Here is a 27,498-nt window from a genome sequence, read left to right as displayed (position 1 = left end):
AAACCCTTAAAACGAGTAAAACACTCAAACATAAAATCTGCTGAGTGACAAGAATTATCTTATCAAACAAAAAATAAGCAAATATCTCCCTTATTTAGACTGACCATACATCCTCATATATATATATATATATATATATATATATATATATATATATATATATATACACACACATACATAAATATATACATACAGTGGGGCAAAAAAGTATTTAGTCAGCCGCCGATTGTGCAAGTTCTCCCACTTAAAATGATGACAGAGGTCTGTAATTTTCATCATAGGTACACTTCAACTGTGAGAGACAGAATGTGAAAAAAAAATCCTGGAATTCACATTGTAGGAATTTTAAAGAATTTATTTGTAAATTATGGTGGAAAATAAGTATTTGGTCAACTGATGGAAGGGGGTTTTGGCTGAAAATCTCACGATACATGGCCCCATTCATTCTTTCCTTAACACGGATCAATCGTCCTGTCCCCTTAGCAGAAAAACAGCCCCAAAGCATGATGTTTCCACCCCCATGCTTTACAGTAGGTATGGTGTTCTTCGGATGCAACTCAGTATTCTTCTTCCTCCAACACGACGAGTTGAGTTTATACGAAAATGGATACATGGATGATACAGCAGAGGATTGGGAGAATGATATGTGGTCAGATGAAACCTAAATAAACTTTTAGCATGCTAACATGTTAGCTAAGTTTGTACTTTTTACTCGAAAAATCATGGCGTTCATCAGTTGGCGCCATCTTAAGAGGTTGTGAGTTTTTTCTTGTCCTTATGTGGGATCTGAACCGAGGATGTCGTTGTGGCTTGTGCAGCCCTTTGAGATACTTGTGATTTAGGGCTATATAAATAAATATTGATTGATTGATTGAACATTAGCATGTTAAACTTTTATGCAAAAATTTTAGCTAAGTTTGTACTTTTTACCCAAATAATAATGAAGTTAATTACTTAGCGCCATCATATAAGTATGCTAGATGTTCCACAGTTAGCATAGTAATGTTAGCGTGCAAACATTTTAGGCTAGAATTTAAGCTTATTTTTTAACTTTTTTGCCTAATAATCATGGATTTTGTTGCTTTGCGCCATCTTAGAAGTATGCTAGATGTTCCATTGTTAGAATGTGAAAATGTTATGCTTGCATTTTAAGTAATTTTGTACTTTTTACCCTAAAAATCATGGCGTTTATCAATTGGCGCCATTTTAAGAGGTTGTGAGTTTTTCCTTGCCTTTATGTGGGATCTGAACTGAGGATGTCGTGGCTTGTGCAGCCCTTTGAGACACTGGTGATTTAGGGCTATATAAATAAACAGTAAAAGATTTATTGATTGAACATTAGCATGTTACATTTTATGCTAAAATTTTAGCTAAGTTTGTAGTTTTTACCCTAATGATCATGAAGTTAATTACTTAGCGCCATCCTAGAACTATGCTAGATGTTCCACAGTTAGCATGGTAATGTTAGCGTGCAAACATTTTATGCTAGAATTTAAGCTTATTTTTTAACTTTTTTGCCTAATAATCATGGATTTTGTTGCTTGGCGCCATCTTAGAAGTATGCTAGATGTTCCATTGTTAGAATGTGAAAATGTTATGCTAGCATTTTGAGTAATTTTGTACTTTTTACCCTAAAAATCATGGCGTTTATCAATTGGCGCCATCTTAAGAGGTTGTGAGTTTTTCTTTGCCCTTATGTGGGCTCTGAACAGAGCATGTCGTTGTGGCTTGTGCAGCCCTTTGAGACACTTGTGATTTAAAGCTATATGAATAAACATTGAACATTAGCATGTTAAACAGTTTATGCTCAAATTTTAGCTAAGTTTGTACTTTTTACTATAATAATCATGAAGCTAATTACTTAGCGCCATCCTAGAACTATGCTAGATGTTCCACAGTTAGCATAGTAATGTTAACATGCAAACATTTTAGGCTAGAATTTAAGCTTATTTTTAACTTTTTTTGCCTAATAATTTTTTACCTGGCACCGTCTTCTAAGTATGCTAAATGTTCCATTGTTAGAATATGAAAATGTTATGCTAGCATTTTAAGTAATTTTGTACTTTTTACCCTAAAAATCATGGCGTTCATCACTTGGCGCCATTTTAAGAGGTTGTGAGTTTTTCCTTGTCCTTATGTGGGATCTGAACAGAGGATGTTGTTGTGGCTTGTGCAGCCCTTTGAGACACTGGTGATTTAGGGCTATATAAATAAACATTAAAAGATTTATTGATTGAACATTAGCATGTTACATTTTATGCTAAAATTTTAGCTAAGTTTGTAGTTTTTACCCTAATGATCATGAAGTTAATTACTTAGCACCATCCTAGAACTATGCTAGTTTCCACAGTTAGCATAGTAATGTTAGTGTGCAAACATTTTATGCTAGAATTTAAGCTTATTTTTAACTTTTTTGCCCAATAATCATGGATTTTGTTACTTGGCGCCATCTTAGAATTATGCTAGATGTTCCATTGTTAGAATGTGAAAATGTTATGCTAGCATTTTGAGTAATTTTGTACTTTTTACCCTAAAAATCATGTTGGCGCCATCTTAAGAGGTTGTGAGTTTTTCCTTGTCCTTATGTGGGATCTGAACCGAGGATGTCGTTGTGGCTTGTGCAGCCCTTTGAGACACTTGTGATTTAGGCTATATATATATAACATTGATTTGTACGAGCGGTTTCCCTGTTAATGTGCTAACTTTTAATGCTAAAACTTCAGCCACTCTACATATAGAGCTAAAAATCATAGATTATGTTACCGTATTTCCTTAAATTGCCGCAACGCATATAGTATGCGCCTGCCTTGAATTACTGCCGGGTCAAACTCGCTTCCTAAAATAATTAGCGCATGCTTAGTTTTACCACCTGGTCAAACTCGTGACGTCACGAGTGACACTTCCCCTGTCATCATTTTCAAAATGGAGGAGGCTGATATTAATACCGGTAATTTGAAATCGCATAAAGGGAAGATGATTAAGAGCTATTCAGTAGGATTTAAGGTCCAAGCTTACATCACACTTAAATTTTTACTGCATACCTTTGGTAAGTGCTGGAGTAAGAAGAGGTTTTAAAATAATTAGCCCATGCTTACTTTTACTGCATGCCTTTGGTAAGCGCAGGAGTGAGAAGAGGTTTTAAATTAATTAGCGCATGCTTACTTTTACCACATGCCTTTGGTAAGCGCAGGAGTGAGAAGAGGTTTTAAATTAATTAGCGCCCCGGCGGCAATTCAAAGAAATACGGTAAGTTATGTCTCGGAAGTAGGCCAATTCCAATGATATTATCATTTCAAGATTCAGACCATGGGCTTCACGGTGGAAGAGGGGTTAGTGCGTCTGCCTCACAATACGAAGGTCCTGCAGTCCTGGGTTCAAATCCAGGCTCGGGATCTTTCTGTGTGGAGTTTGCATGTCCTCCCCGTGAATGCGTGGGTTCCCTCCGGGTACTCCGGCTTCCTCCCACTTCCAAAGACATGCACCTGGGGATAGGTTGATTGGCAACACTAAATTGGCCCTAGTGTGTGAATGTTGTCTGTCTATCTATGTTGGCCCTGCGATGAGGTGGCGACTTGTCCAGGGTGTACCCTGCCTTCCGCCCGATTGTAGCTGAGATAGGCGCCAGCGCCCCCCGCGACCCCGAAAGGGAATAAGCGGTAGATAATGGATGGATTCAAACCATTTCAACACGGCTTCTGATCTTCACCATTCAGAACATTTTTAACCATTAAACAAGTACAACCTACAAACCTTCCTTCCCTAAATGTTGAAAAACTCATGTTCGCATAATGAGAATACAGAACCTTGAAGAATGCAATAATTTATTGGAAAAAAATTCAGATTTAGGGTTCTTTTGTAACAAACCATTAGTCTCAAAAAAAAAAAGACAACAAGCCTGTCTCCTTCAATAGTGAGTTCGCAAAATTTTGACCCTTTAAATAGGATATATTCATTGCAAACTTTCATCGAATCGTCCTTTGACAAAAAGGAACTAACCACTGTTAACCAAACATTGATTGCTGCACAGTGACCTCTGCTGCCCCCACTTGGTATTACAGAATGCTCAATTGAAGCATTCCAGGTTCACTAGCAAATGTTGGTTTAACGAGTGAAGCTTATGCACTTTTTGTAAATTCATAAGCGTCTTTTGCTGGGATGCTTCATTGGAGAAAGCATTTTAAAAGAATGACTTGCACTGGCATACATTCAATGCAGCCCTGCGGTAAAGTCAACTAAAGTACAATTGCTCCCCTTTTTAAGAGAAGCCTCAGTAATGTACGAGTATTTGTGAAGTACGAGTGTTTGGGAATAGTGGTCAAAACAAGATGCCGAGTGGGTGGGTGGAACCGTTTGGTACTTTAGAGTGAGGTGACGGTCCTGTGGATGATATCCACACACTCCCTCAGCTGTTCCTCGTTGATGGTGAGGGGCGGGGCCAGGCGGATGGTGTCGCCGTGGGTCGGCTTTGCCAGGAGCCCGTTGTCACGGAAGCGCAGGCACACCTTCCATGCGTCGTAGTCTGGGCGGGAGGGAGGTCAGGTCAGTAAATAAAACACTTGCGAATAGAGCTGGGCGATATATCGACATACTCGATATATCGCGGGTTTGTCTCTGTACGATATAGAAAATGACTACCATATTTCCTTGAATTGCCGCCGGGTATATAGTATGCGCCTGCCTAGAATTACTGCCGAGTCAAACTCGTTTCGCAAAATATTTTTATCAACGCATGTCTAGAATTTCCGCCGGGTCAAACCGGTTTCGCCAAATAATTAGCATATGCCTAAAATTTCCACCGGGTCAAACTCGTCACGTCACGGGTGACACTTCACCTGTCATCGTTTTCAAAATGGAGGAGGCTGATTAAAATAATTTGAAATCGCATAAAGGGAAGAAGATTAAGAGCTATTCAGTAGGATTCAAGGTCCAAGCTATTGAATATTCTAAAAAGAACAGTTAAGTAGCTATGTTTTATTAATATACTGTAGCTGCGTGTGTCAAATATGAGTCATTGAATGACTCCCGTCTCCTGGTGGTAGAGGGCGCTAGTGATCCTTCTTGCGACTACTCGGCTGCAGAAGAAGTGACAACAAGCAGCAAGAGTGAGCAACATGTTTATTTTTTTACTCTCGCTTGCACTTTTAACATGGAGGATTACATATCCAAAATAAAGCAGTTTTATAAACTGGACTTTCAATCAAAGCAGAAGGTAATAAAGGAAGATGTCCATCAGGACAGAGAGACTTTTAAAACTGAAGAAAGATAAGGAAGACTTCTATAAACAAGTTATCGATGCTTTTGATCAGAAGGAGCTGCGCATGGACTTCATTTATAAGTAAAAGACCATAATAACGATTTTTTTATCAAATGTGCTTTACATGATGGTATCCTTACATCACACTCAAATGTATAAGCGCTGGCGTAAATTTACCGCATGCCTTTGGTAAACGCCGGGGTGAAAAGAGGTTTTAAATGAATTAGCGCCCCGGCGGCAATTCAAGGAAATACGGTATATTGTGATATTCGAGTACATGTTCTCACGCAGTTACTTTTAGCTGCAGGCATTACACTCAATGCATTTCCTACTCTTTCTTGTCTCTCCTTCTCACAGACATAAACAAGCGCACCTTCTTACATAAATCACACGCCCTCCCCAAGCAGAGAGGTAGCGGCATGGGTAAGATTAGCTGTGATGCTAGCGGTGTGTTGCGAGTGGTAATACGAGAGAGAGAGAGAGAAGGTGCAAATCTGGTAACAAATGACGGAATAATTAATTCCCAAGAAAAACAGCAAGGGGTGCATCGTCTGGCGATGATTTGGCTTCAAGCGGGAAGATGTCGAACAGTTATGCGGCAAAAGCGTTGCTACAAAAAGTAGCATCAGTTGAAAAGTCACCCGCTAGAGAATAAGGAGTGCTTGAAATCACATGACAAAACAAAATGCAGAAGCAACAATTTCTAGATTAACACCTAATAAAAAAAAATAAAAATAGCAACAGGAGAGATTGTCCGCAGGAACTCTCCACAGAAAGAAGGACATACATTGTTTGATTTCCTTTTTTTATTTGAGTTATTGAAATATCTTGTGTGACATCATGCACTAAAGTGTACTTTATTCGTTTTAAACTATTGTAGTGGTGTTCTGTACAAAAAGTACACTTTATTTTAGTGTTGTTTTGATGTCATCTTAGTGACATCATGCACAAAAGTGCACTTGTAGCTTGTTTTAAAACAAATCTTGCACTTTTTGTTTTGGAAATGACATGAATGTTTGTGCCACTGCTTTATAACTGTTTAATAGATACAGTTTTGCGAAATTGACTTAGTTGGGATTTCCCTCTCTGCATGAAAGTTTAAAATGAGCATATATTAATGCAGCATGAACAAGAATATTTTAATGTAGAAATATAGAATCATCATAGTGCTGTGATTATATGCATCAAGTGTTCATTCAAGGCTAAGGCAAAATATCGCCATAGATATCGTGTATCGCGATATGGCCCAAAAAAAGAGATATTAATAAAAGGCCATATCGCCCAGCCCTAGGACATACATTGTTTTATTTCCTATTATGCAACTCATTTTTATTTGACAGTTATTGAAATAGCTTGTGTGACATAATGCACTAAAATGCACTTTATTTGTTTTAAACTATTATAGTGGCGTTCTGTTCAAAAAGTGCACTTTAATTTAGTGCTGTTTTGATACGTCATCTTAGTGACATCATGCACAAAAGTGCACTAATAGGTTCTTTTAAAATGTCTGCCAATCTTGCACTTTCTGTTTTGGAAATGACATGAATGTTTGTGCCACTGCTTAATAATCGTTAAATAAATACAGTTTTGCTAAATTGACTTAGTTGTGATTTCCCTCTCTGCATGAAAGTTTAAAATGAGCATATATTAATGCAGCATGAACAAGAATATTTTAATGTGGAAACATAGAATCATCATAGTGCTGTGATTTAGGGACGGCGTGGCGCAGTGGGAGAATGGCCGTGCGCAACCAGAGGGTCCCTTGCTCCTGATGGATGCTGGTTGGCGCCTTGCATGGCAGCTCCCTCCATCAGTGTGTGAATGTGTGTGTGAATGGGTAAATGTGGAAGTAGTGTCAAAGCGCTTTGAGTACCTTGAAGGTAGAAAAGCGCTATACAAGTACAACCCATTTATCATTTATTTATTATATGCATCAAGTGTTCATTCAAGGCTACGGCAAAACATCGCCATAGATATCGTGTATCGCGATATGGCCCAAAAAAATAGAGATATTGATAAAAGGCCATATCGCCCAGCCCTTGGACATACAATGATTTCCTATGATGCAGCTCATTTTTATTTGACAGTTATTGAAATATCTTGTGTGACATCATGCACTAAAGTGTACTTTATTCGTTTTAAACTATTGTAGTGGCGTTCTGTTCAAAAAGTGCACTTTAATTTAGTGTTGTTTTGATATGTCATCTTAGTGACATCATGCACAAAAGTGCACTTATAGCTTGTTTTAAAACAAATCTTGCACTTTTTGTTTTGGAAATGACATGAATGTTTGTGCCACTGCTTTATAACTGTTTAATAGATACAATTTTGCTAAATTGACTGAGTTGGGATTTCCCTCTCTGCATGAAAGTTTAAAATGAGCATATAATAATGCAGCATGAACAAGAATATTTTAATGTGGAAACATAGAATCATCATAGTGCTGTGATTTAGGGACGGCGTGGCGCAGTGGGAGAATGGCCGTGCGCAACCCGAGGGTCCCTGGTTCAAATCCCACCTAGTACCAACTTCGTCACGTCCGTTGTGTCCTGAGCAAGACACTTCACCCTTGCTCCTGATGGGTGCTGGTTAGCGCCTTGCATGGCAGCTCCCTCCATCAGTGTGTGAATGTGTGTGTGAATGGGTAAATGTGGAAGTAGTGTCAAAGCGCTTTGAGTACCTTGAAGGTAGAAAAGCGCTATACAAGTACAACCAATTTATCATTTATTTATTATATGCATCAAGTGTTCTTTCAAGGCTACGGCAAAACATCGCCATAGATATCGTGTATCGCGATATGGCCCAAAAAAAATAGAGATATTAATAAAAGGCCATATCGCCCAGCCCTTGGACATACAATGTTTGATTTCCTATTATGCAGCTCATTTTTATTTGAGTTATTGAAATATCTTGTGTGACATCATGCACTAAATTTGTTTTAAACTATTGTAGTGGTGTTCTGTTCAAAAAGTGCACTTTAATTTAGTGTTGTTTTGATATGTCATCTTAGTGACATCATGCACAAAAGCGCACTAATAGCTTGTTTTAAAATGTCTCTGCCAATCTTGCACTTTCTGTTTTGGAAATGACATGAATGTTTGTGCCACTGCTTAATAATCGTTAAATAAATACAGTTTTGCTAAATTGACTTAGTTGGGATTTCCCTCTCTGCATGAAAGTTTAAAAGTAGCATATATTAATGAAGTATGAACAAGAATATTTTAATGTAGAAACATAGAATCATCATACTGCTGTGATTATATGCATCAAGTGTTCATTCAAGGCTACGGCAAAACATCGCCATAGATATCGTGTATCGCGATATGGCCCAAAAAATAGAGATATTAATAAAAGGCCATATCGCCCAGCCCTAGGACATACATTGTTTGATTTCCTATTATGCAGCTCATTTTCATTTGACAGTTATTGAAATATCTTGTGTGACATAATGCACTAAAGTGCACTTTGTTTTAAACTATTATAGTGGAGTTCTGTTCAAAAAGTGCACTTTAATTTAGTGCTGTTTTGATATGTCATCTTAGTGACATCATGCACAAAAGCGCACTAATAGCGTGTTTTAAAAATGTCTGACAATCTTGCACTTTCTGTTTTGGAAATGACATGAATGTTTGTGCCACTGCTTGATAATTGTTAAATACAGTTTTGCTAAATTGACTTAGTTGTGATTTCCCTCTCTGCATGAAAGTTTAAAATGAGCATATATTAATGCAGCATGAACAAGAATATTTTAATGTAGACAAATAGAATCATCATAGTGCTGTGATTATATGCATCAAGTGTTCATTCAAGGCTACGGCAAAACATCGCCATAGATATCGTGTATCGCGATATGGCCCAAAAAAAAAGATATTAATAAAAGGCCATATCGCCCAGCCCTAGGACATACATTGTTTGATTTCCTATTATGCAGCTCATTTTCATTTGACAGTTATTGAAAAAGCTTGTGTGACATCATGCACAAAAGTGCACTTTATTTGTTTTAAACTATTATAGTGGCGTTCTGTTCAAAAAGTGCACTTTAATTTAGTGCTGTTTTGATACGTCATCTTAGTGACATCATGCACAAAAGTGCACTAATAGCTTGTTTTAAAATGTCTCTGCCAATCTTGCACTTTCTGTTTTGGAAATGACATGAATGTTTGTGCCACTGCTTGATAATTGTTAAATAAATACAGTTTTGCTAAATTGACTTAGTTGTGATTTCCCTCTCTGCATGAAAGTTTAAAATGAGCATATATTAATGCAGTATGAACAAGAATGTTTTGATGTAGACACATAGAATCATCATACTGCTGGGATTATACGCATCAAGTGTTCATTCAAGGCTACGGCAAAATAACGCGATATACTGTATATCGTGATATGGCCTAAAAATATCGAGATATTAATAAAAGGTCATATCGCCCAGCCCTACTTGCAAAGTAGAAATGCCACGCACCTTTGGTCTCCTTGATGACAATGGCGTTGAGAAGGCCCTTGCCTCGCACCGTGGTCACGATGTCTGATGGAAGCTTCCTCAGCTCATTGCGCAGCAACTTTCCCATCTTCTCCGCGTTTTCTGCCAGCTTCTCCTCCTCCATCACCTGCAAACACAAACAGTTTAAAAAACGAGCATATCACAGATCCTTTGCATTAAAAACAAGCTTGCAGTGCGGGTATGTCGCCCCGTAGAGGGCACCGGCTGTGCAGGAAATTAAAGCAGGAAGTAAATGTTCAAATTAATGTCAACAAGTCTATGAAAATACAGCGGACTTCTGTCTACGGACCCATCCTAACTAGGGATGCACCGAAATGAAAATTTGTGGCCGAAGCCGAATAAAATTTAAACGCTTGGCCGAAGGCCGAATACCGAATAATGAATGCAGTTTTTCATAATTTTTTAAATATTGCATAAATAGCCTAGAATAAATATTTAGACATGTTTTTCAAATAAAGTAATATTTATTGAATATTGACATTTTTTAATATTCCAGTAGCCTTTGCTTTTCAAAAAAAAGCACAACGTTTTTCATTTATATTAGGCCTTCAAACAAAACATGCATTCCAAAAAAAATAAAGTGCATTAAAGTGGATAAACCCACAACAAATGAATTATTGTCCTTTTGGCAAAAGTCTGCTTAGCCACAGTAGATATGCTAATAATGTAAACAGAAGGCTCAAGTAAATCTCAATTAAGTGTGTGCTTGTAACCTCTTACACTTATACAGGTAGCCTACACAACAGGCTAATAATGTAAACAGAGGCCCCACTAAATCTCAATAAGTGTGTGCTTGTAACCTCATACACTTATACAGGTACACAACATATCCCAACTTCACCACGTCACTGCACGTTGGTTGATTGCATCACCGCGTCAAAATATTGCGTCACACGCCACTATTCGGCCTTGTTTTTAACTCATTCCACCGAAGGCCGAATGTGGATTTTTTTCCCATATTCGGTTACCGATTAATCGGTGCATCCCTAATCCTAACACAAACTTTTCAATCTACGAGCCACAGACCGAATGTTTGTGCCGACCTCTTTGTCAGGTCGCTCTTGAAAAAGAGATTATAATCTCAATGAGTCTTGACCTGGTTAAATCAAGGAAATTGATAAGAGTGATTGAGTGAATAAAAATACGCTTTGGTTAGGGTAGTCCCGATACCGGTATCAAAAGTTATTTCCATACTTTTTTAAATACAAACCACGTTTCCATATGAGTTGGGAAATTGTGTTATGTGTAAATATAAACGGAATCCAATGATTTGCAAATAATGTTCAACCCATTTTCAATTGAATGCACTACAAAGACAAGATATTTGATGTTCAAACTCGTAAACATTTTTTTTTTTTTTTGCAAATAATAATTAACTTAGAATTTCATGGCTGCAACACGTGCCAAAGTAGTTGGGAAAGGGCATGTTCACCACTGTGTTACATCACCTTTTCTTTTAACAACACTCAAACATTTGGGAACTGAGGAAACTAATTGTTGAAGCTTTGCAAGTGGAATTCTTTCCCATTCTTGTTTTATGTAGAGCTTCAGTCGTTCACCAGTCCGGGGTCTCAGCTATCGTATTTTACGCTTCACACATTTTCGATGGGAGACCGGTCTGGACTGCAGGCGGGCCAGGAAAGTACCTGCACTCTTTTTTTATGAAGTCACACTGTTGTAACACTTGTCTTGCTGAAATAAGCAGGGGCGTCCATGATAACGTTGCTTGGATGACAACATATGTTGCTCCAAAACCTGTATGTACCTTTCAGCATTAATAGTGCCTTGACAGATGTGTAAGTTACCCATGCCTTGGGCACTAATACACCCCCATACCATCACAGATGCTGGCTTTTGAACTTTGCGCCTATAACAATCCGAATGGTTATTTTCCTCTTTGTTCTGGAGGACACCACGTCCTCTTTTTCCAAATATAATTTGAAATGTGGACTCGTCAGACCACAGAACACCTTTCCACTTTGCATCAGTCCATCTTAGGTGAGCTCGGGCACAGCCAAGCCGGCGGCGTTTTAGGATATTGTTGATTATTGGGTTTGGCTAGTAGAGTTCTAACTTGCACTTACAGGTGTAGCGACCAACTGTAGTTACTGAGTGGTTTTTTTAAGTGTTCCTGAGCCCATGTGTGATATCCATTACCCACTGATGTTGGTTTTAGATGCAGTACCGCCTGAGGGATCAAAAATCCGTAATATCATCGCTTACGTGCGGTGACTTCTCCAGATTCTCTGAACTTTTTGATGATTTTACAGACAGTAGATGGTAAAATCCCTAAACTTGCAATAGCTCGTTGAGAAATGTTGTCCTAACAATCTGTATTTTTTGGAGAACTAAACTGATGGTGGTGATGTGGTTTTCGGTCAAGGATTTTTTGAGGGATTGTTTGTGCAAAGTTCCAAAGTGTGTGACAATCTTTGGTACTTTAACTTGGTACTCCCAAAATTGCATCTAATAGTCTTTAAATCCTTCTAAAAAGATGCTGATGCGGCCATCATTATAGTAAACTGTAGTTTAATAGTGTTACCATAAATTGTAAATGAAGGGTACACTCACATATGATTATTTCATAAGCCATTTTTTGTGTTTTTGGGGATCATTACTTACTGTGCCTTGTATATACATTTTTTTTTTTTTTTTTTTAAGTACCATGTGACTTGTTGAAGGGTGGACTAGCAGAGTAAGACTTTCATTGTACGGCAAACTGTCTGTTTAACCGTGCATATGACAATAAACAATCTTGAATCTTGATATTGCACAAAGTTGGCCGCAGGGACACACATTAGTGCTGTGTGAGTAAACGTGGGGATCAATACTGACCTGGAGGGCGGCGATGGCCACTCGACACGCGATGGGGTTACCTCCGTACGTGGACCCGTGCTCCCCGGGCTTGATGGTCAGCATGATCTCATCGTCACACAACACGGCAGACACCTGCCACACAGGGAAGTTGCACGACCGCAAAAAAATCAATTTTCTTTTCAATCAACAACATGAAAAAATGAAGACACGCGGCAGCATTAACTTACGGGGTAAACTCCTCCCGAAAGAGCCTTTCCCAAGATGACTACATCTGGACGCACCTGCTCGTGGTCCACAGCCAGACGCCGCCCCGTGCGGGCCAGGCCTGTCTGGACCTCGTCGGCAATCCACAGCACCTGATGACAGTTTTTACAGATTGAAAATACGCAAATGTACCATGGGATTCCCTCCTCTCCACAAAGCATGCGTGTTTGCTTTGATATATTTAGTACAATAACGACACTACAAGCCACCCAATGAAAGTTACTGTGAGCCAACATAAGCTTTGGTTAAGGGTGACAAAACAAGTAATTGCTAATAATGGATGACATTGTCTAATTTGCATAATTGAATGCCCCCGGAGTAAAGAAATGAGCAACAAATGTGAAAAGCAAAACACGTTTCCAGTGAATGTTGGACTCCGCCAAGGCTGTCCTTTGTCACCGATTCTGTTCATAACTTTTATGGACAGAATTTCTAGGCGCAGCCAAGGCGTTGAGGGGATCCGGTTTGGTGGCCACGGGATTAGATCTCTGCTTTTTGCAGAGGATGTAGTCCTGATGGCTTCATCTGGCCGGGATCTTCAGCTCTCGCTGGATCGGTTCGCAGCCGAGTGTGAAGCGACCGGAATGAGAATCAGCACCTCCAAGTCCGAGTCCATGGTTCTCGCTCGGAAAAGGGTGGAGTGCCATCTCCGGGTTGGGGAGGAGACCCTGCCCCAAGTGGAGGAGTTCAAGTACCTAGGAGTCTTGTTCACGAGTGAGGGAAGAGTGGATCGTGAGATCAACAGGCGGATCGGTGCGGCGTCTACAGTAATGCGGACGTTGTACCGATCCGTTGTGGTGAAGAAGGAGCTGAGCCGGAAGGCAAAGCTCTCAATTTACAGGTCGATCTACGTTCCCATCCTCACCTATGGTCATGAGCTCTGGGTCATGACCGAAAGGATAAGATCACGGGTACAAGCGGCCGAAATGAGTTTCCTCCGCCGGGTGGCGGGTCTCTCCCTTAGAGATAGGGTGAGAAGCTCTGCCATCCGGGAGGAGCTCAACGTAAAGCCGCTGCTCCTCCAAATCGAGAGGAGCCAGATGAGGTGGTTCGGGCATCTGGTCAGGATGCCACCCGAACGCCTCCCTAGGGAGGTGTTTAGGGCACGTCCAAGGAAGACCCAGGACACGTTGGGAAGATTATGTCTCCCGGCTGGCCTGGGAACGCCTCGGGATCCCCCGGGAAGAGCTGGACGAAGTGGCTGGGGAGAGGGAAGTCTGGGCTTCCCTGCTTAGGCTGCTGCCCCCGCGACCCGACCTCGGATAAGCGTAAGATGATGGATGGATGTTTAGATACACAAATGAACACGGTCGCTTCTTTGTGTGTTGTTAATGTCAGAAGCAAAATGGAGTGGGGGGGGGGGATGAGAACAGCACTTTGTTTGCTGAGAAAAGCGATGCTTTCGGCTCAATCCAAACACACGCCCTTCCCCCTTGCTTTAGCCCTTTGCGCGTTTACGTCAATTGTGTGGTGTCCAAATTCTCCATCATGTAACGGGGTGAGTGCCGTACAGCGCTCCAAATGAAGTGACTTCGGGGACCTCTCTAGGATATCGAAGGAGAGGAGACATTTCCAACATTGCAATATGTCTGCTAAAAACGATGGACAAAAACAGAGAGAAACCTATAAAAAGTAAAGAATATGCTTACCGTATTTTTCAGACTATAAGTCGCAGCGACTTGTGTGGAATTATTAACACATTACCGTAAAAAAAAAAAAAATCGCAGAAGAGACGAAGAAAATGTCAGCAATCGTCACACACACGTCAACCAATAAGAATTCTTCGGGGGAGGGTCATGGCAGAAGTGCATTGTGGGTCATAAAACGCTAACTGCTATATGCTACTGCCGTAGCTATTAAAATGGATCATTTCATCGTTGGCGGTAATTTATAAAAACTGAGAAGGGCTGAACAAAAATGGCACCGAAAAGGAAATCATGTACTGCAGATTACAAGCTGGACGTAGTGAAATATGCAGCAGAAAACGACAAGAGGAAGCGGCGCATACCTTTGGAGTTGGCAGAGTTGTTTAGAAGCGACATCGAGGAAGAAGATTTCATCGGAATTATCGATTAGAAGTGACAGATTGTTTGGTAAACTTATAGCATGTTCCATAAGTTATAGTTATTTGAATGATTCTTACCATAATATGTTACGTTAACATAGCAGGCACCTTCTCAGTTGGTTATTTATGCCTCATATAACGTACACTTATTCAGCTTGTTGGTCACTATTCTTTATTTATTTTAAATTGCCTTTCAAATGTCTATTCTTGGTGTTGGATTTTATCAATTAAAATGTCCCCCAAAAATGCGACTTAAACTCCAGTGCGACGTATTTATGTTTTTTCCTTCTTTATTATGCATTTTCGGCCGGTGCGACTTATACTCCGAAAAATACAGTAATTGTTGATTTTTCATATTTCCAACATTGCACTACGCCTGCTAAAAACGATGGCAGAAAACACAGAGAAAACTACAAAATGTAAGAAATATGCTTAATTATTGAGTCTTCATATTGACACTCATGGTTTTGTTCAGATGTTCATCCGTTGCTGTTCCACGTAAATATTTTAGAATTTTTAACACTTATTTGGAACATCCCACATTATGTGGGTTCTACCGAGGATGTCGTAGCGGCTTTTAAGCAGCCTTTTGAGACACTTGTGACTTAGTACTACATAAACAAACATAGATTGATGATTGAATTACATTTCACGTAATGTGTTTTATAAATGCAGAAACGTGGCCACAATATCCACATTTTCAATGGTTTGTTAATTATGTTTTCTCTGCTGCTTACAACAAGCCAGCACTGCGGTTGAAGCTACCGTAGTTTATTGCTTCTGAACAACGCCTTCCTTGTTTTCTGCCTCATCGGTAAGGCAACAACGCGATACATGAATTTATTTACATGGACATGGACTTAAACAAGTTGAAAAACTTATTCGGGTGTTACCATTTAGTGGTCAATTGTACGGAATATGTACTGTGCAATCTACTAATAAAAGTTTCAATCAATCAATCAAACATTTTTGTGAAATGTATGTACATTACATTCACTCTTTTCCATCTTCTTGTCTCTGGAAACACACGAGAGATCAACGTGCAACGGCCTTTTCTCCCCCCCAAAGAGTACACACGCTTTAGAAACGACAACAAAAGAAGCCCAAGCAAATTGGAACATCCCGTGCGTCATCATTGTCACAAAGTAAACAAACATTTGTCGCTTCTGCTTTGTGTCACTGCCTGTAAACGGTGAGCGACATATGAAAATACCTAGGGACGTATTTTTAACACTTTGACATTGGACTACATTCTAAAACCAAGGTGGAGGGTTAAGACGAAGGAGGTCTGTTGATGGGCTTATATTGCTTTGCGAAACTTCTCCCTAGCGAGTAGCGAGGCTCTCCTTCTGTGCTTCCTGTGTGTGTACATACAGGTTTTGGAACAACATATGCTGCCATCCAAGTGCCGTCTTTTTCATGGACGCCCCTGCTTATTTCAGCAAGACAATGCCAAGCCACATTCAGCACGTGTTACAACAGCGTGGCTTCGTAAAAAAAATTAAAAAAAAGAGTGCGGGACTTTCGTGGCCCGCCTACAGTCCAGACCTGTCTCCCATCGAAAATGTGTGGCGCATTATGAAGCGAAACAAAGATTGTGAGTGACTTAAAAAAAAAAAAAAAAAGGGCCGCCTTACTGCTTTCATTTAATTCTACTGTTAAATAAATGCACTCGGGTGCTGAAAGCCAGTGGTCCCCAACCTTTTTTTTATCCGCGGACCGGTCAACGCTTAATCTGTCCCGCGGGCCGGGGGGGTCCTTTTTTTTGTGTTTTTTCTTCTTTGTCATGAAAAAGGGAGGTTTTTGTCATGAAAAGGGGAGGTTTTTGTCATTGGTGCACTAATTGTAAGTGTATATTGTGTTTTTTATGTTGATTTAATTAAAAAAATATAAATAAAAAAAATGTTTTGTTTTTTTATAAAAAATTCTTTATAAAAAATTCTTCTACCAGGCCGCGGCCCAGTGGTTGGGGACCACTGCTGAAAGCGATGCACGGAGTGAGACCTATTTCTCCGAGTTTGAAGTGCGAGACAAAGACACGCGAAGCGCAACAAATCTAATTGGCCAACATGTCTGTCACTCAAATGCCAATGCGGGAAGAGCTAGACGAAGTGGCTGGGGAGAGGGAAGTCTGGGTTTCCCTGCTTAGGCTGTTGCCCCCGCGACCCGACCTCGGATAAGCGGAAGATGATGGATGGAGGGGGGGAAAAAAAAACAACCTCAGCCTCTTGCGATTACGTTATCGCACTAAAACCTCAATGTCGATTAATCATGCAGCCTTAGTGTCTAATTATTTTGAAATAAAACTTGGTTAAAATATTTCAGCGTGTGTATAATCAAGCACACTCAGCAATTCTGTGATAATGACAGCTGTGATCATTTTGGTCCCAATAACCGCGATATGAAATTTTACATTCCTACACAGAGCCCTTCTGCTGTGTCCTCTTATTCTCTGGCAGACCAGGTGCGTACAAGGCGTGTTGAGAAGTGGAGCTACGATGCCATCTGCTGTGTAGAGTTGGAAAAACAAGCTACATTCACAGACAGTCCCATTATGATGTGTTTATGAGTATGAACAGCTAGCACCTGCTTTATTATCACAAATAAATTAATTCAATCTTAACAAATGTAGTTTATTTTTACAATTACAACTAAAAAGGGTTCCCTGTGTGCCTTTTTAGGACCCCTTTATTCATATTTTTTCAAATTAAGTAAGGAATGTTGATGTGCGTTTTTAATATAACTTTTTTTAATACTCACATAAAATACCAATAAAATCACTCACATTGTGTCGACTGCAAAGCTCTCTGACTTTGGTCAGGTAGCCCTCGTCAGGCACCACTACCCCAGCCTCGCCCTGGATGGGCTCCACCATGAAGGCTGCGACGTGTGGGTCCTGAAGGGCTTGCTGCACCAGAGAGAAAACAGGTCAAGCTAAGGCCATGTCACAAACAGTTTCAAAAACACATATTTGGGGTAAAAACATTCTCCATCCACACAAGTGGTTTCAAAACTGTCTATGTCTTCACACAAAGGCATACATACACATTTTGTCCAATCAGAAGCCTGAAAAAAGCAGCAATAGCTAACTTGGTGGAATTAGACCTCCTATTATGTTTATTTTGACCGCCTTTAGATGTAAAAATGTACATTATCTTTAAAACCATCCTGCAACTACACAGAGCCCTGGGAACATTATTAAAGAGGAAATGCTGCTGAAACCCAACACTAAGCAACATGGTGATGTACAAACCTAGTTTCCATATGAGAAGGGAAATTGTGTTAGATGTAAATATAAACAGAATACAATGATTTGCAAATCTTTTTCAACCCATATTCAGTTGAATATGCTACAAAGACAACATAGTTGATGTTCAAACTGATGAACATTTTTGTTGTTGTTGCAAATAATCATTAACTTTAGAATTTGATGCCAGCAACACGTGACAAAGAAGTTAGGAAAGGTGGCAATAAATACTGATAGAGTTGAGGAATGCTCATCCAACACTTATTTGGAACATCCCACAGGTGTGCAGGCTAATTGGGAACAGGTGGGTGCCATGATTGGGTATAAAAACAGCTTCCCAAAAAATGCTCAGTCTTTCACAAGAAAGGATGGGGTGAGGTACACCCCTTTGTCCACAACTGCATGAACAAATAGTCAAACAGTTTAAGACCAACGTTTCTCAAAGTGCAATTGCAATAAATTTAGGGATTTCAACATCTACAGTCCATAATATCATCAAAAGGTTCAGAGATTCTGGAGAAATCACTCTACATAAGCGGCATAGCCGGAAGCCAACACTGAATGACCGTGACCTTCGATCCCTCAGACGGCACTGTATCAAAAACCGACATCAATCTCTAAAGGATATCACCACATGGGCTCAGGAACACTTCAGAAAACCACTGTCACTAAATACAGTGGTCGCTACATCTGTAAGTGCAAGTTAAAGCTCTACTATGCAAAGCGAAAGCCATTTATCAACAACATCCAGAAACACCGCCAGCTTCTCTGGGCCCGAGATCATCTAAGATGGACTGATGCAAAGTGGAAAAGTGTTCTGTGGTCTGACCAGTCCACATTTCAAATTGTTTATGGAAATATTCAACATCGTGTCATCCGGACCAAAGGGGAAGCGAACAATCCAGACTGTTATTGACGCAAAGTTCAAAAGCCAGCATCTGTGATGGTATGGGGGTGCATTAGTTCCCAAGGCATGGGTAACTTACACATCTGTGAAGGCACCATTAATGCTGAAATGTACATACAGGTTTTGGAACAACATATGCTGCCATCTAAGTGCCGTCTTTTTCATGGACGCCTCTGCTTATTTCAGCAAGACAATGCCAAGCCACATTCAGCAGATGTTACAACAGCGTGGCTTCGTAAAAAAAAAAAAGAGTGCGGGACTTTCGTGGCCCGCCTACAGTCCAGACCTGTCTCCCATCAAAAATGTGTGGCGCGTTATGAAGCGAAAATACGACAGCGGAAACCCTGGACTGTTGAACGAATGAAGCTCCACATAAAACAAGAATGGGAAAGAATTACACTTTCAAAGCTTCAACAATTTGTTTCCTCAGTTCCCAAACGTTTGAGTGTTGTTAAAAAAAAAAAGGTGATGTAATACACTGGTGAACATGCCCTTTCCCAACTACTTTGGCACATGTTGCAGCCATGAAATTTAAGTTAATTTTTTGCACAAAAAAAAAATATAAAGTTTGAGTTTAAACATCAAATATCTTATCTTTATAGTGCATTCAATTGAATATGGGTTCAAAATGATTAACAAATCATTGTATTCCGTTTATATTTACATTTCACACAATTTCCCAACTCATATGGAAACGGGGTTTGTATTACATGTGCAGTGAGTGAAGTGTCCATTATTTCTCGAATCAGCCACACTAAAAAGCCAGGGAAACCCTTATGCGTGTTTTAAGTGCCTGTATATAAAAAGGCACACAGACATGCGTGTCCCGCTGCAAAACTGTCATGGAACTACAAAACATTTAATCATGGATATAGTACAAATGTGTAAGGAAGTGTACCGTATTTCCTTGAATTGCCGCCAGGGGGCTAATTAATTTAAAACCTCTTCTCACTCCTGCGCTTACCAAAGGCATGCGGTAAAAGTAGGCATGTGCTAATCAGTTTAAAACCTCTTCTCACTCCGGCACTTACCAAAGGCATGCAGTAAAAATTTGAGTGTGATGTAAGCTTGGACCTTAAATCCTACTGAATAGCTTTTAATCTTCTTCCCTTTATGCGATTTCAAATTACCGGTATTGAAATCAGCCTCCTTCATTTTGAAAATGATGACAGGGGAAGTGTCACTCGTGACGTCACGAGTTTGACCAGGCGGTAATACTAAGCATGTGCGAATTATTTTGCGAAGCGGCAGTTAGTCAAGGCAGGCGCATACTAAAAGCCCATCGGCAATTCAAGGAAATACGGTATATTGTCTTTAACATCAGTACACACAAAGTGGATGCTACATTGTTGTTGTTTTTTTAGTTGCTTGGTCGCTTTTTACGCAAGAGCACGGTCTCGCCCGGCTCCGTCTTCCTCTTCTGTCTACCTGTAAGGTTTGATCTTGAATGGGATTATGCTGAAAATTTTAAATTTCCCTTCGGGGATTAATAAAGTATTTCTGATTCTGAAAACGGAAGCAAAACACGCAAGTTACCTTCATGATTTGTTGTTAAACAAGGACTAAAAAACACAAGATAATATTTCACCTTTCTTATGACGCAGAGCAAAAAAGTCTTGCTGGTCAAACTTGTCCCATCAGCTGCAGGTTCGACAGCGATTATATCCAAAATATTATAAAAAGGCCAGTAAATGATGTATATATTTGCAAACGTTTTGAAGTGGGAAAGGGGTGGGATCAAATAAGCTTTGCTTCTTTCCACTCCTTTTTGAACACGATGTAAAGTGAATGATATGAAATTGTGTAATGTATTACGCTGTAAGTGTGTTCATGTTCGAAATAAACTAAAGAAAGAAATAAAGAAAGAAAGAGCTTACCGTCATTTGCGCCGGCGGAAATGTCGTAAAGCCTGTTTTGATGTGTCTTTGTTATTAACGTTGAGTGAAAAGAGCAGCATGTTTACATTCACACATACATTAATTCTTCTTAAAGTGTGTTTAAAGCCAGTAAGGCAGTGTTGTTGAGTTTGGAAATGACAGCGCACAACAGTGACGTCGTCACAAGTCTCCGTTTGTGCCGTGTACACGCATACGCTGAGTTGAGAGTTTGGGAACTCTGCACTTTAAAAAGTATGTGTCTGCGTGTGGACAAGAGGCCTAAACGCAGAGATAAGTACGCGTTTATCAAGTATCTGTGTTCGTGTGGACATGGCCTAAGATAACACGGTCAATAGGGTCCTGTTTACATGCTTTGTCAGTTTGTGGTCAGCAGGTTTGAGGAGATCATGTATTGTGAAACAAGCACTGTTTAAGATGATAAAATACACAGAAAAAGACAGCCGGTCGTTGAGCAAGACTGCGACGCCTTTGGATTTAGAGTAAGAGTAAACATTGGTTCGGTCTAGAGCTGCTATCATCCATTACCATATTAATTCCACAGATTAGACTTTACTCTTAGGTGCAAAAGCCTGCCTCTTGGTTACAGTCCGACAATTTGGCCGTCACTTATACAACAGGCTAATGGTTATACAAGTTGTCATGGTGTGAAAACAACAGCACCTCCAGTGCTGGAATGTCATTGAACGGAACCAGCTCAAAGCCCGGCATTAAGGGGCCAAACCCTTCGTAGCAAGTGGGGTCGGTGGAGCTGGAGATGGCTGCCAAGGTACGACCCCAAAAGTTCCCAGCTGGTACAAATAAACACAGAACAGTTAGTGTTTCACAGCCAATAAAAGCGAACCCCTGGTAAAGCTTCTCACCTGCAAAGACGATCTTGGCTTTGTCTTGCGGGGTACCCTTCACGTTGTAAGCCCATTTACGAGCCAGCTTACAGGCCGTCTCGCCACCTTCCACACCTACAGAAAAAACACCGGTGATCATGGCAAAGATATGATTTGAGCGAGGGCTGCTTGTTCCTTACCGGTGTTCATGGGTAGGACTTTGTCGTAACCAAACATGTTGGTGACGAACTCCTCGTACTCCCCCAGGATGTCGTTGTAAAAGGCTCTGGAGGTCAGGGTGAGCTTGGAGGCCTGGGCGTTGAGGGCAGCAATGATCTTGGGGTGGCAGTGGCCCTGGTTGACGGCACTGTAGGCGCTGAGGAAGTCAAAGTAGCGGTTGCCTTCCACGTCCCACACAAAGATGCCTAAGGATAAGTGGATGAGTGTACTCGATTAGACTCGATCTTCTGCTACCATGTTTTGGTTAAAAACTGTAAAAGGAACAGAACACGAAAGTTTGATCATATTACGCCTATACTGGCTCACCAGCACTGGCTTCCTGTGCACTTAAGATGTGACTTTAAGGTTTTACTACTTACGTATAAAATACTACACGGTCTAGCTCCAGCCTATCTTGCCGATTGTATTGTACCATATGTCCCGGCAAGAAATCTGCGTTCAAAGGACTCCGGCTTATTAGTGATTCCCAAAGCCCAAAAAAAGTCTGCGGGCTATAGAGCGTTTTCATTTCGGGCTCCAGTTCTCTGGAATGCCCTCCCGGTAACAGTTTGAGATGCCACCTCAGTAGAAGCATTTAAGTCTCACCTTAAAACTCATTTGTATACTCTAGCCTTTAAATAGACTCCCTTTTGAGACCAGTTGATCTGCAGTTTCTTTTCTTTTTCTTCTATGTCCCACTCTCCCTTGTGGAGGCGGTCCGGTCCGATCCGGTGGCCATGTCCTGCTTGCCTGTGTATTGGCTGGGGACATCTCTGCGCTGCTGATCCGCCTCCGCTTGAGATGGTTTCCTGCTGGCTCCGCTGTGAACGGGACTCTCGCTGCTGTGTTGGATCCGCTTTGGACTGGACTCTCGCGACTGTGTTGGATCCATTATGGATTGAACTTTCACAGTATCATGTTAGACCCGCTCGACATCCATTGCTTTCCTCTCTCCAAGGTTCTCATAGTCATCATTGTCACTGACGTCCCACTGGGTGTGAGTTTTCCTTGCCCTTATGTGGGCCTACCGAGGATGTCGTAGTGGTTTGTGCAGCCCTTTGAGACACTAGTGATTTAGGGCTATATAAGTAAACATTGTTTGATTGATTGATTGATTGATTCGGGTTCCAGTACTCTAGAATGCCCTCCCGGTAACAGTTCGAGATGCCACCTCAGTAGAAGCATTTAAGTCTCACCTTAAAACTCATTTGTATACTCTAGCCTTTAAATAGACTCCCTTTTTAGACCAGTTGATCTGCCGTTTCTTTTCTTTTTCTCCGATGTCCCACTCTCCCTTGTGGAGGGGGTCCGGTCCGATCTGGTGGCCATGGATGACGTACTGGCTGTCCAGAGTCGGGACCCAGGATGGACCGCTTGCCTGTGTATCGGCTTGGGACATCCCTGCGCTGCTGATCCGTCTCCGCTTGGGATGGTTTCCTGCTGGCTCCACTGTGAACGGGACTCTCGCTGCTGTGTTGGATCCATTATGGATTGAACTTTCACAGTATCATGTTAGACCCGCTCGACATCCATTGCTTTCCTCTCTCCAAGGTTCTCATAGTCATCATTGTCACCGACGTCCCACTGGGTGTGAGTTTTCCTTGCCCTTATGTGGGCCTACCGAGGATGTCGTAGTGGTTTGTGCAGCCCTTTGAGACACTAGTGATTTAGGGCTATATAAGTAAACATTGTTTGATTGATTGATTGATTCGGGTTCCAGTACTCTAGAATGCCCTCCCGGTAACAGTTCGAGATGCCACCTCAGTAGAAGCATTTAAGTCTCACCTTAAAACTCATTTGTATACTCTAGCCTTTAAATAGACTCCCTTTTTAGACCAGTTGATCTGCCGTTTCTTTTCTTTATCTCGTATGTCCCACTCTCCCTTGTGGAGGCGGTCCGGTCCTATCCGGTGGCCATGGATGCCGTACTGGCTGTCCAGAGTCGGGACCCAGGATGGACCGCTTGCCTGTGTATCGGCTTGGGACATCCCTGCGCTGCTGATCCGTCTCTGCTTGGGATGGTTTCCTGCTGGCTCCACTGTGAACGGGACTCTCGCTGCTGTGTTGGATCCATTATGGATTGAACTTTCACAGTATCATGTTAGACCCGCTCGACATCCATTGCTTTCCTCCTCTCCAAGGTTCTCATAGTCATCATTGTCACCGACGTCCCACTGGGTGGGAGTTTTCCTTGCCCTTATGTGGGCCTACCGAGGATGTCGTAGTGGTTTGTGCAGCCCTTTGAGACACTAGTGATTTAGGGCTATATAAGTAAACATTGATTGATTGATTGTTACTGATGTCATCATGATATTTGTTAATACCGGACTTTTCGGACTATAAGTCGCAGTTTTTTTTCGTAGTTTGGCCAGGGGTGCGACTTACACTCAGGAGTGACTTATGTGTGAAATTATCAACACATTACCGTAAAATATCAAAAAATATTATTTAGCTCAATCACGTAAGAGACTAGACGTATACGATTTCATCGGATTTAGCGATTAGGAGTGACGGATTGTTTGGAAAACGTATAGCATGTTCTATATGTTATAGTTATTTGAATGACTCTTACCATAATATGTTACGTTAACATACCAGGCACCTTCTCAGTTGGTTATTTATGTGTCATATAACGTACACTTATTCATCCTGTTGTTCACTATTCTTTATTTATTTTAAATTGGGACGGCGGGGCCGTGCGCAACCCGAGGGTCCCTGGTTCAATCCCCACCTAGTACCAACCTCGTCACGTCCGTTGTGTCCTTGAGCAAGACGCTTCACCCTTGCTCCTGATGGGTGCTGGTTAGCGCCTTGCATGGCAGCTCCCTCCCCCAGTGTGTGAAAATGGGTGAATGTGAAGATATTGTGTCAAAGCGCTTTGAGTACCCTGAAGGTAAAAAAAAATCCCTCTGGCAGCAGAGCAAGGGATCAAGGACATTAAGGTTCTTTTGGAAGCCAAGTCATAGACCGCCATCAGTATCAGTAAACAACTCCTCATTCAAGTACAACCCATTTACCATTTAAAAATGTCCTTTCAAATGTGTATTCTTGGTAGAGCTGGGCGATATTGCCTTTTTTTAATATCGTGATATTTTTAGGCCATATCGCGATATATATTACAATATTTTGCCTTGGCCTTGAATGAACACTTGATGCATATAATCACAGCAATATGATGATTATATGTGTCTACTAGAAATGCGCGGATAGGCAATTATAACATCCGCAACCGCATCACCAAAGTCTTCATCCACCCGCCGTCCACCCGAACTAACATTTTATCAGGACCGTACCCGCCCGCTGAAATACATCAGAGGTCGGCCGCCTTTACCACTCACAGAGATATTCAAACCTGTTTCACAGAGTATCGAAGACAATTGGAGCCACAAACGTTCTCGCGATTATCCATTAGCGATCATCCTGATGACAAGAATATGGGCGTGCTGTGAAGCTATTGCCTTAGACACCTTCAACAACATGTACGAACCGATTGTTGGTCCAGGAAAATGTGTGCAGTTTCCGCAATTACACGTACAAGATTGAAAGGCATACTGGGTGATACAGAGTACACTAATGGTTGTGATATAAACAACTTTAACACTTACCAATATGCGCCACGCTGTGAAGCCACACGATACAAGATTGACAAACATTTCGGGAGAACATCCTCACAGTAACACAACATAAACGCAACACAACAAATACCCAGAATCCTTTGTATTTGATACACTTCCTGAATATATTCTACACCCCCGCGCCCCCAACCCCGCCCACCTTACCGACACACGGTAATAAAAATGAGCTGGATAATAGGAAATCAAATAGTATTTGTCCTTCACTATGTGGTATGTTACTAAGGTTATGAAATTCTCTTCATTCTCTAGCGAGTGACTTTTCAAATGATGCTACATTTACACAATAATGCTACTTTTTATAGCATCGCATTTTCCCCACACTTGACAAATTACGGTTGTCTGTTCGACATATTCCCACTTGAAGCCGAACCACCGCCAGACGATGGAAACCCTGCTGTTTTTATTGGGAATTAATTTATTCCTTCATTTGTTACGAGATTCGCACCTTCTTTCTCTCGCAACAACCCGCTAGCATCACAGCTAACGTTAGCCACGCCGCTACCTCTCTGCTCTACGAGGGTGGACACGTATATGACGTACTAAGGAATGTGCGCCTGCTTGTCTGTGAGGAGAGACGGGAAAGCGTGAGAAGGGCTTGAATGCCCGCAGCTAAAAACAACTGCGTCAGAAGGTACACTCGAACATTATAATATAGTCATTTTCTGTATCGCACAGAGACAAAGCAGCGATATATAGTATATATTGATATATTGCCCAGCCCTAATTCATGGTGTTGGGTTTTATCAAATAAATTTCCCCAAAAAATGTGACTTAAACTCCGGTGAGACTATGTTTTTTTTTTCCTTCTTTATTACGCATTTTCGGCAGGTGGGCCTTATACTCCGGAGCGCCTTATACTCTGAAAAATACGGTAAATAGGCTAATAAAAAGGCAAAAAAAACATTATACATATATTTAGGAAAAATACTTCATTCATATCAACATTACAGTTTTTCATTATGTCTTTTTGGTCTATTTTTCAAGAGCTATGTTCCACAAACAACCCCTTGGCTTTGAACATTGTTGCCTTACTTCAGTGGTGCCCACACTTTTTCTGCAGGCGAGCTACTTTTCAATTGACCAACTCGAGGGGATCTACCTCATTTATATATATCATTTATATTTATTTATTTATGAAAGAGACATTTTTGTAAACAAGTTAAATGTGTTTAATGATAATACAAGCATGTGTAACACATATAGATGTCTTTCTTTCACAAAGACAAGAATATAAATTGGTGTATTACCTGATTCTGATGACTTGCATTGATTGGAATCAGACAGTAATGATGATAACGCCCACATTTTCAAATGGAGGAGAAAAAAAGTTGTCCTTTCTGTACAATACCACATGAAAGTGGTTGGTTTTTGGCATCTAATTCATCCAGCTTCCATACACTTTACAAGAAAAACATTGGCGGCAAATTCCGTAGCTTGCTTGATTGACATTCACGGCACCCGAGGGTCTTGTGAGATGACGCTGGCTGGCTGCTGCCAGTTCATTATTATGAAAACATGACAGAGAGGAAGGCGAGAAACACTTTTTATTTCAACAGACTTTCGCGCCGTCCTTTCCGTCAAAACTCTAAAGGCCGACTGCACATTTCCTATCTTCACAATAAAAGCCCTGCTTCATGCTGCCTGCGCTAACAAAATAAGAGTCTCGGAAAGCTGGCGTGCACAAGCGATGTGCACGCCAGCTTTCTGAGGGATCGCTTGTGCGCGCCAGTTTTCCGAGACTCTGTATTTAGTTAGCGCAGGCAGCATGAAGCAGGGCTTTTATTGTGAAGATAGGAAATGTGCAGTCGGCCTTTAGAGTTTTGACGGAAGGTACGGCGCGAGAGTCTGTTGAAATAAAAAGTGTTTCTCGCCT

General features: G+C 40.9%; 1 protein-coding gene across 1 annotated transcript in view; it reads right to left on the bottom strand.

The window, feature by feature from the left end:
* Positions 1-3,804: 3,804 nt before the first annotated feature.
* Positions 3,805-27,498, bottom strand: part of oat (ornithine aminotransferase) — a 34,928-nt gene continuing 11,234 nt past the window's right edge. The window contains exons 3-10 of the mRNA XM_061907578.1: positions 21,972-22,196; positions 21,811-21,906; positions 21,611-21,738; positions 17,684-17,806; positions 12,797-12,925; positions 12,588-12,701; positions 9,714-9,858; positions 3,805-4,519 (exon numbers count right to left, since the gene is read on the bottom strand). Coding sequence (XP_061763562.1) covers positions 4,359-4,519; positions 9,714-9,858; positions 12,588-12,701; positions 12,797-12,925; positions 17,684-17,806; positions 21,611-21,738; positions 21,811-21,906; positions 21,972-22,196 — 1,121 coding nt within the window. The 3' untranslated portion in view covers positions 3,805-4,358. The remainder of the gene's footprint in view (positions 4,520-9,713; positions 9,859-12,587; positions 12,702-12,796; positions 12,926-17,683; positions 17,807-21,610; positions 21,739-21,810; positions 21,907-21,971; positions 22,197-27,498) is intronic.

The sequence above is a fragment of the Nerophis ophidion genome, linkage group LG08 (assembly GCF_033978795.1).
Source record: "Nerophis ophidion isolate RoL-2023_Sa linkage group LG08, RoL_Noph_v1.0, whole genome shotgun sequence".
NCBI classification, from domain to species: Eukaryota; Metazoa; Chordata; class Actinopteri; order Syngnathiformes; family Syngnathidae; genus Nerophis; species Nerophis ophidion.
Note: the sequence above shows the minus strand (reverse complement) of the source record. Positions and strands in the feature narration are given on the sequence as shown.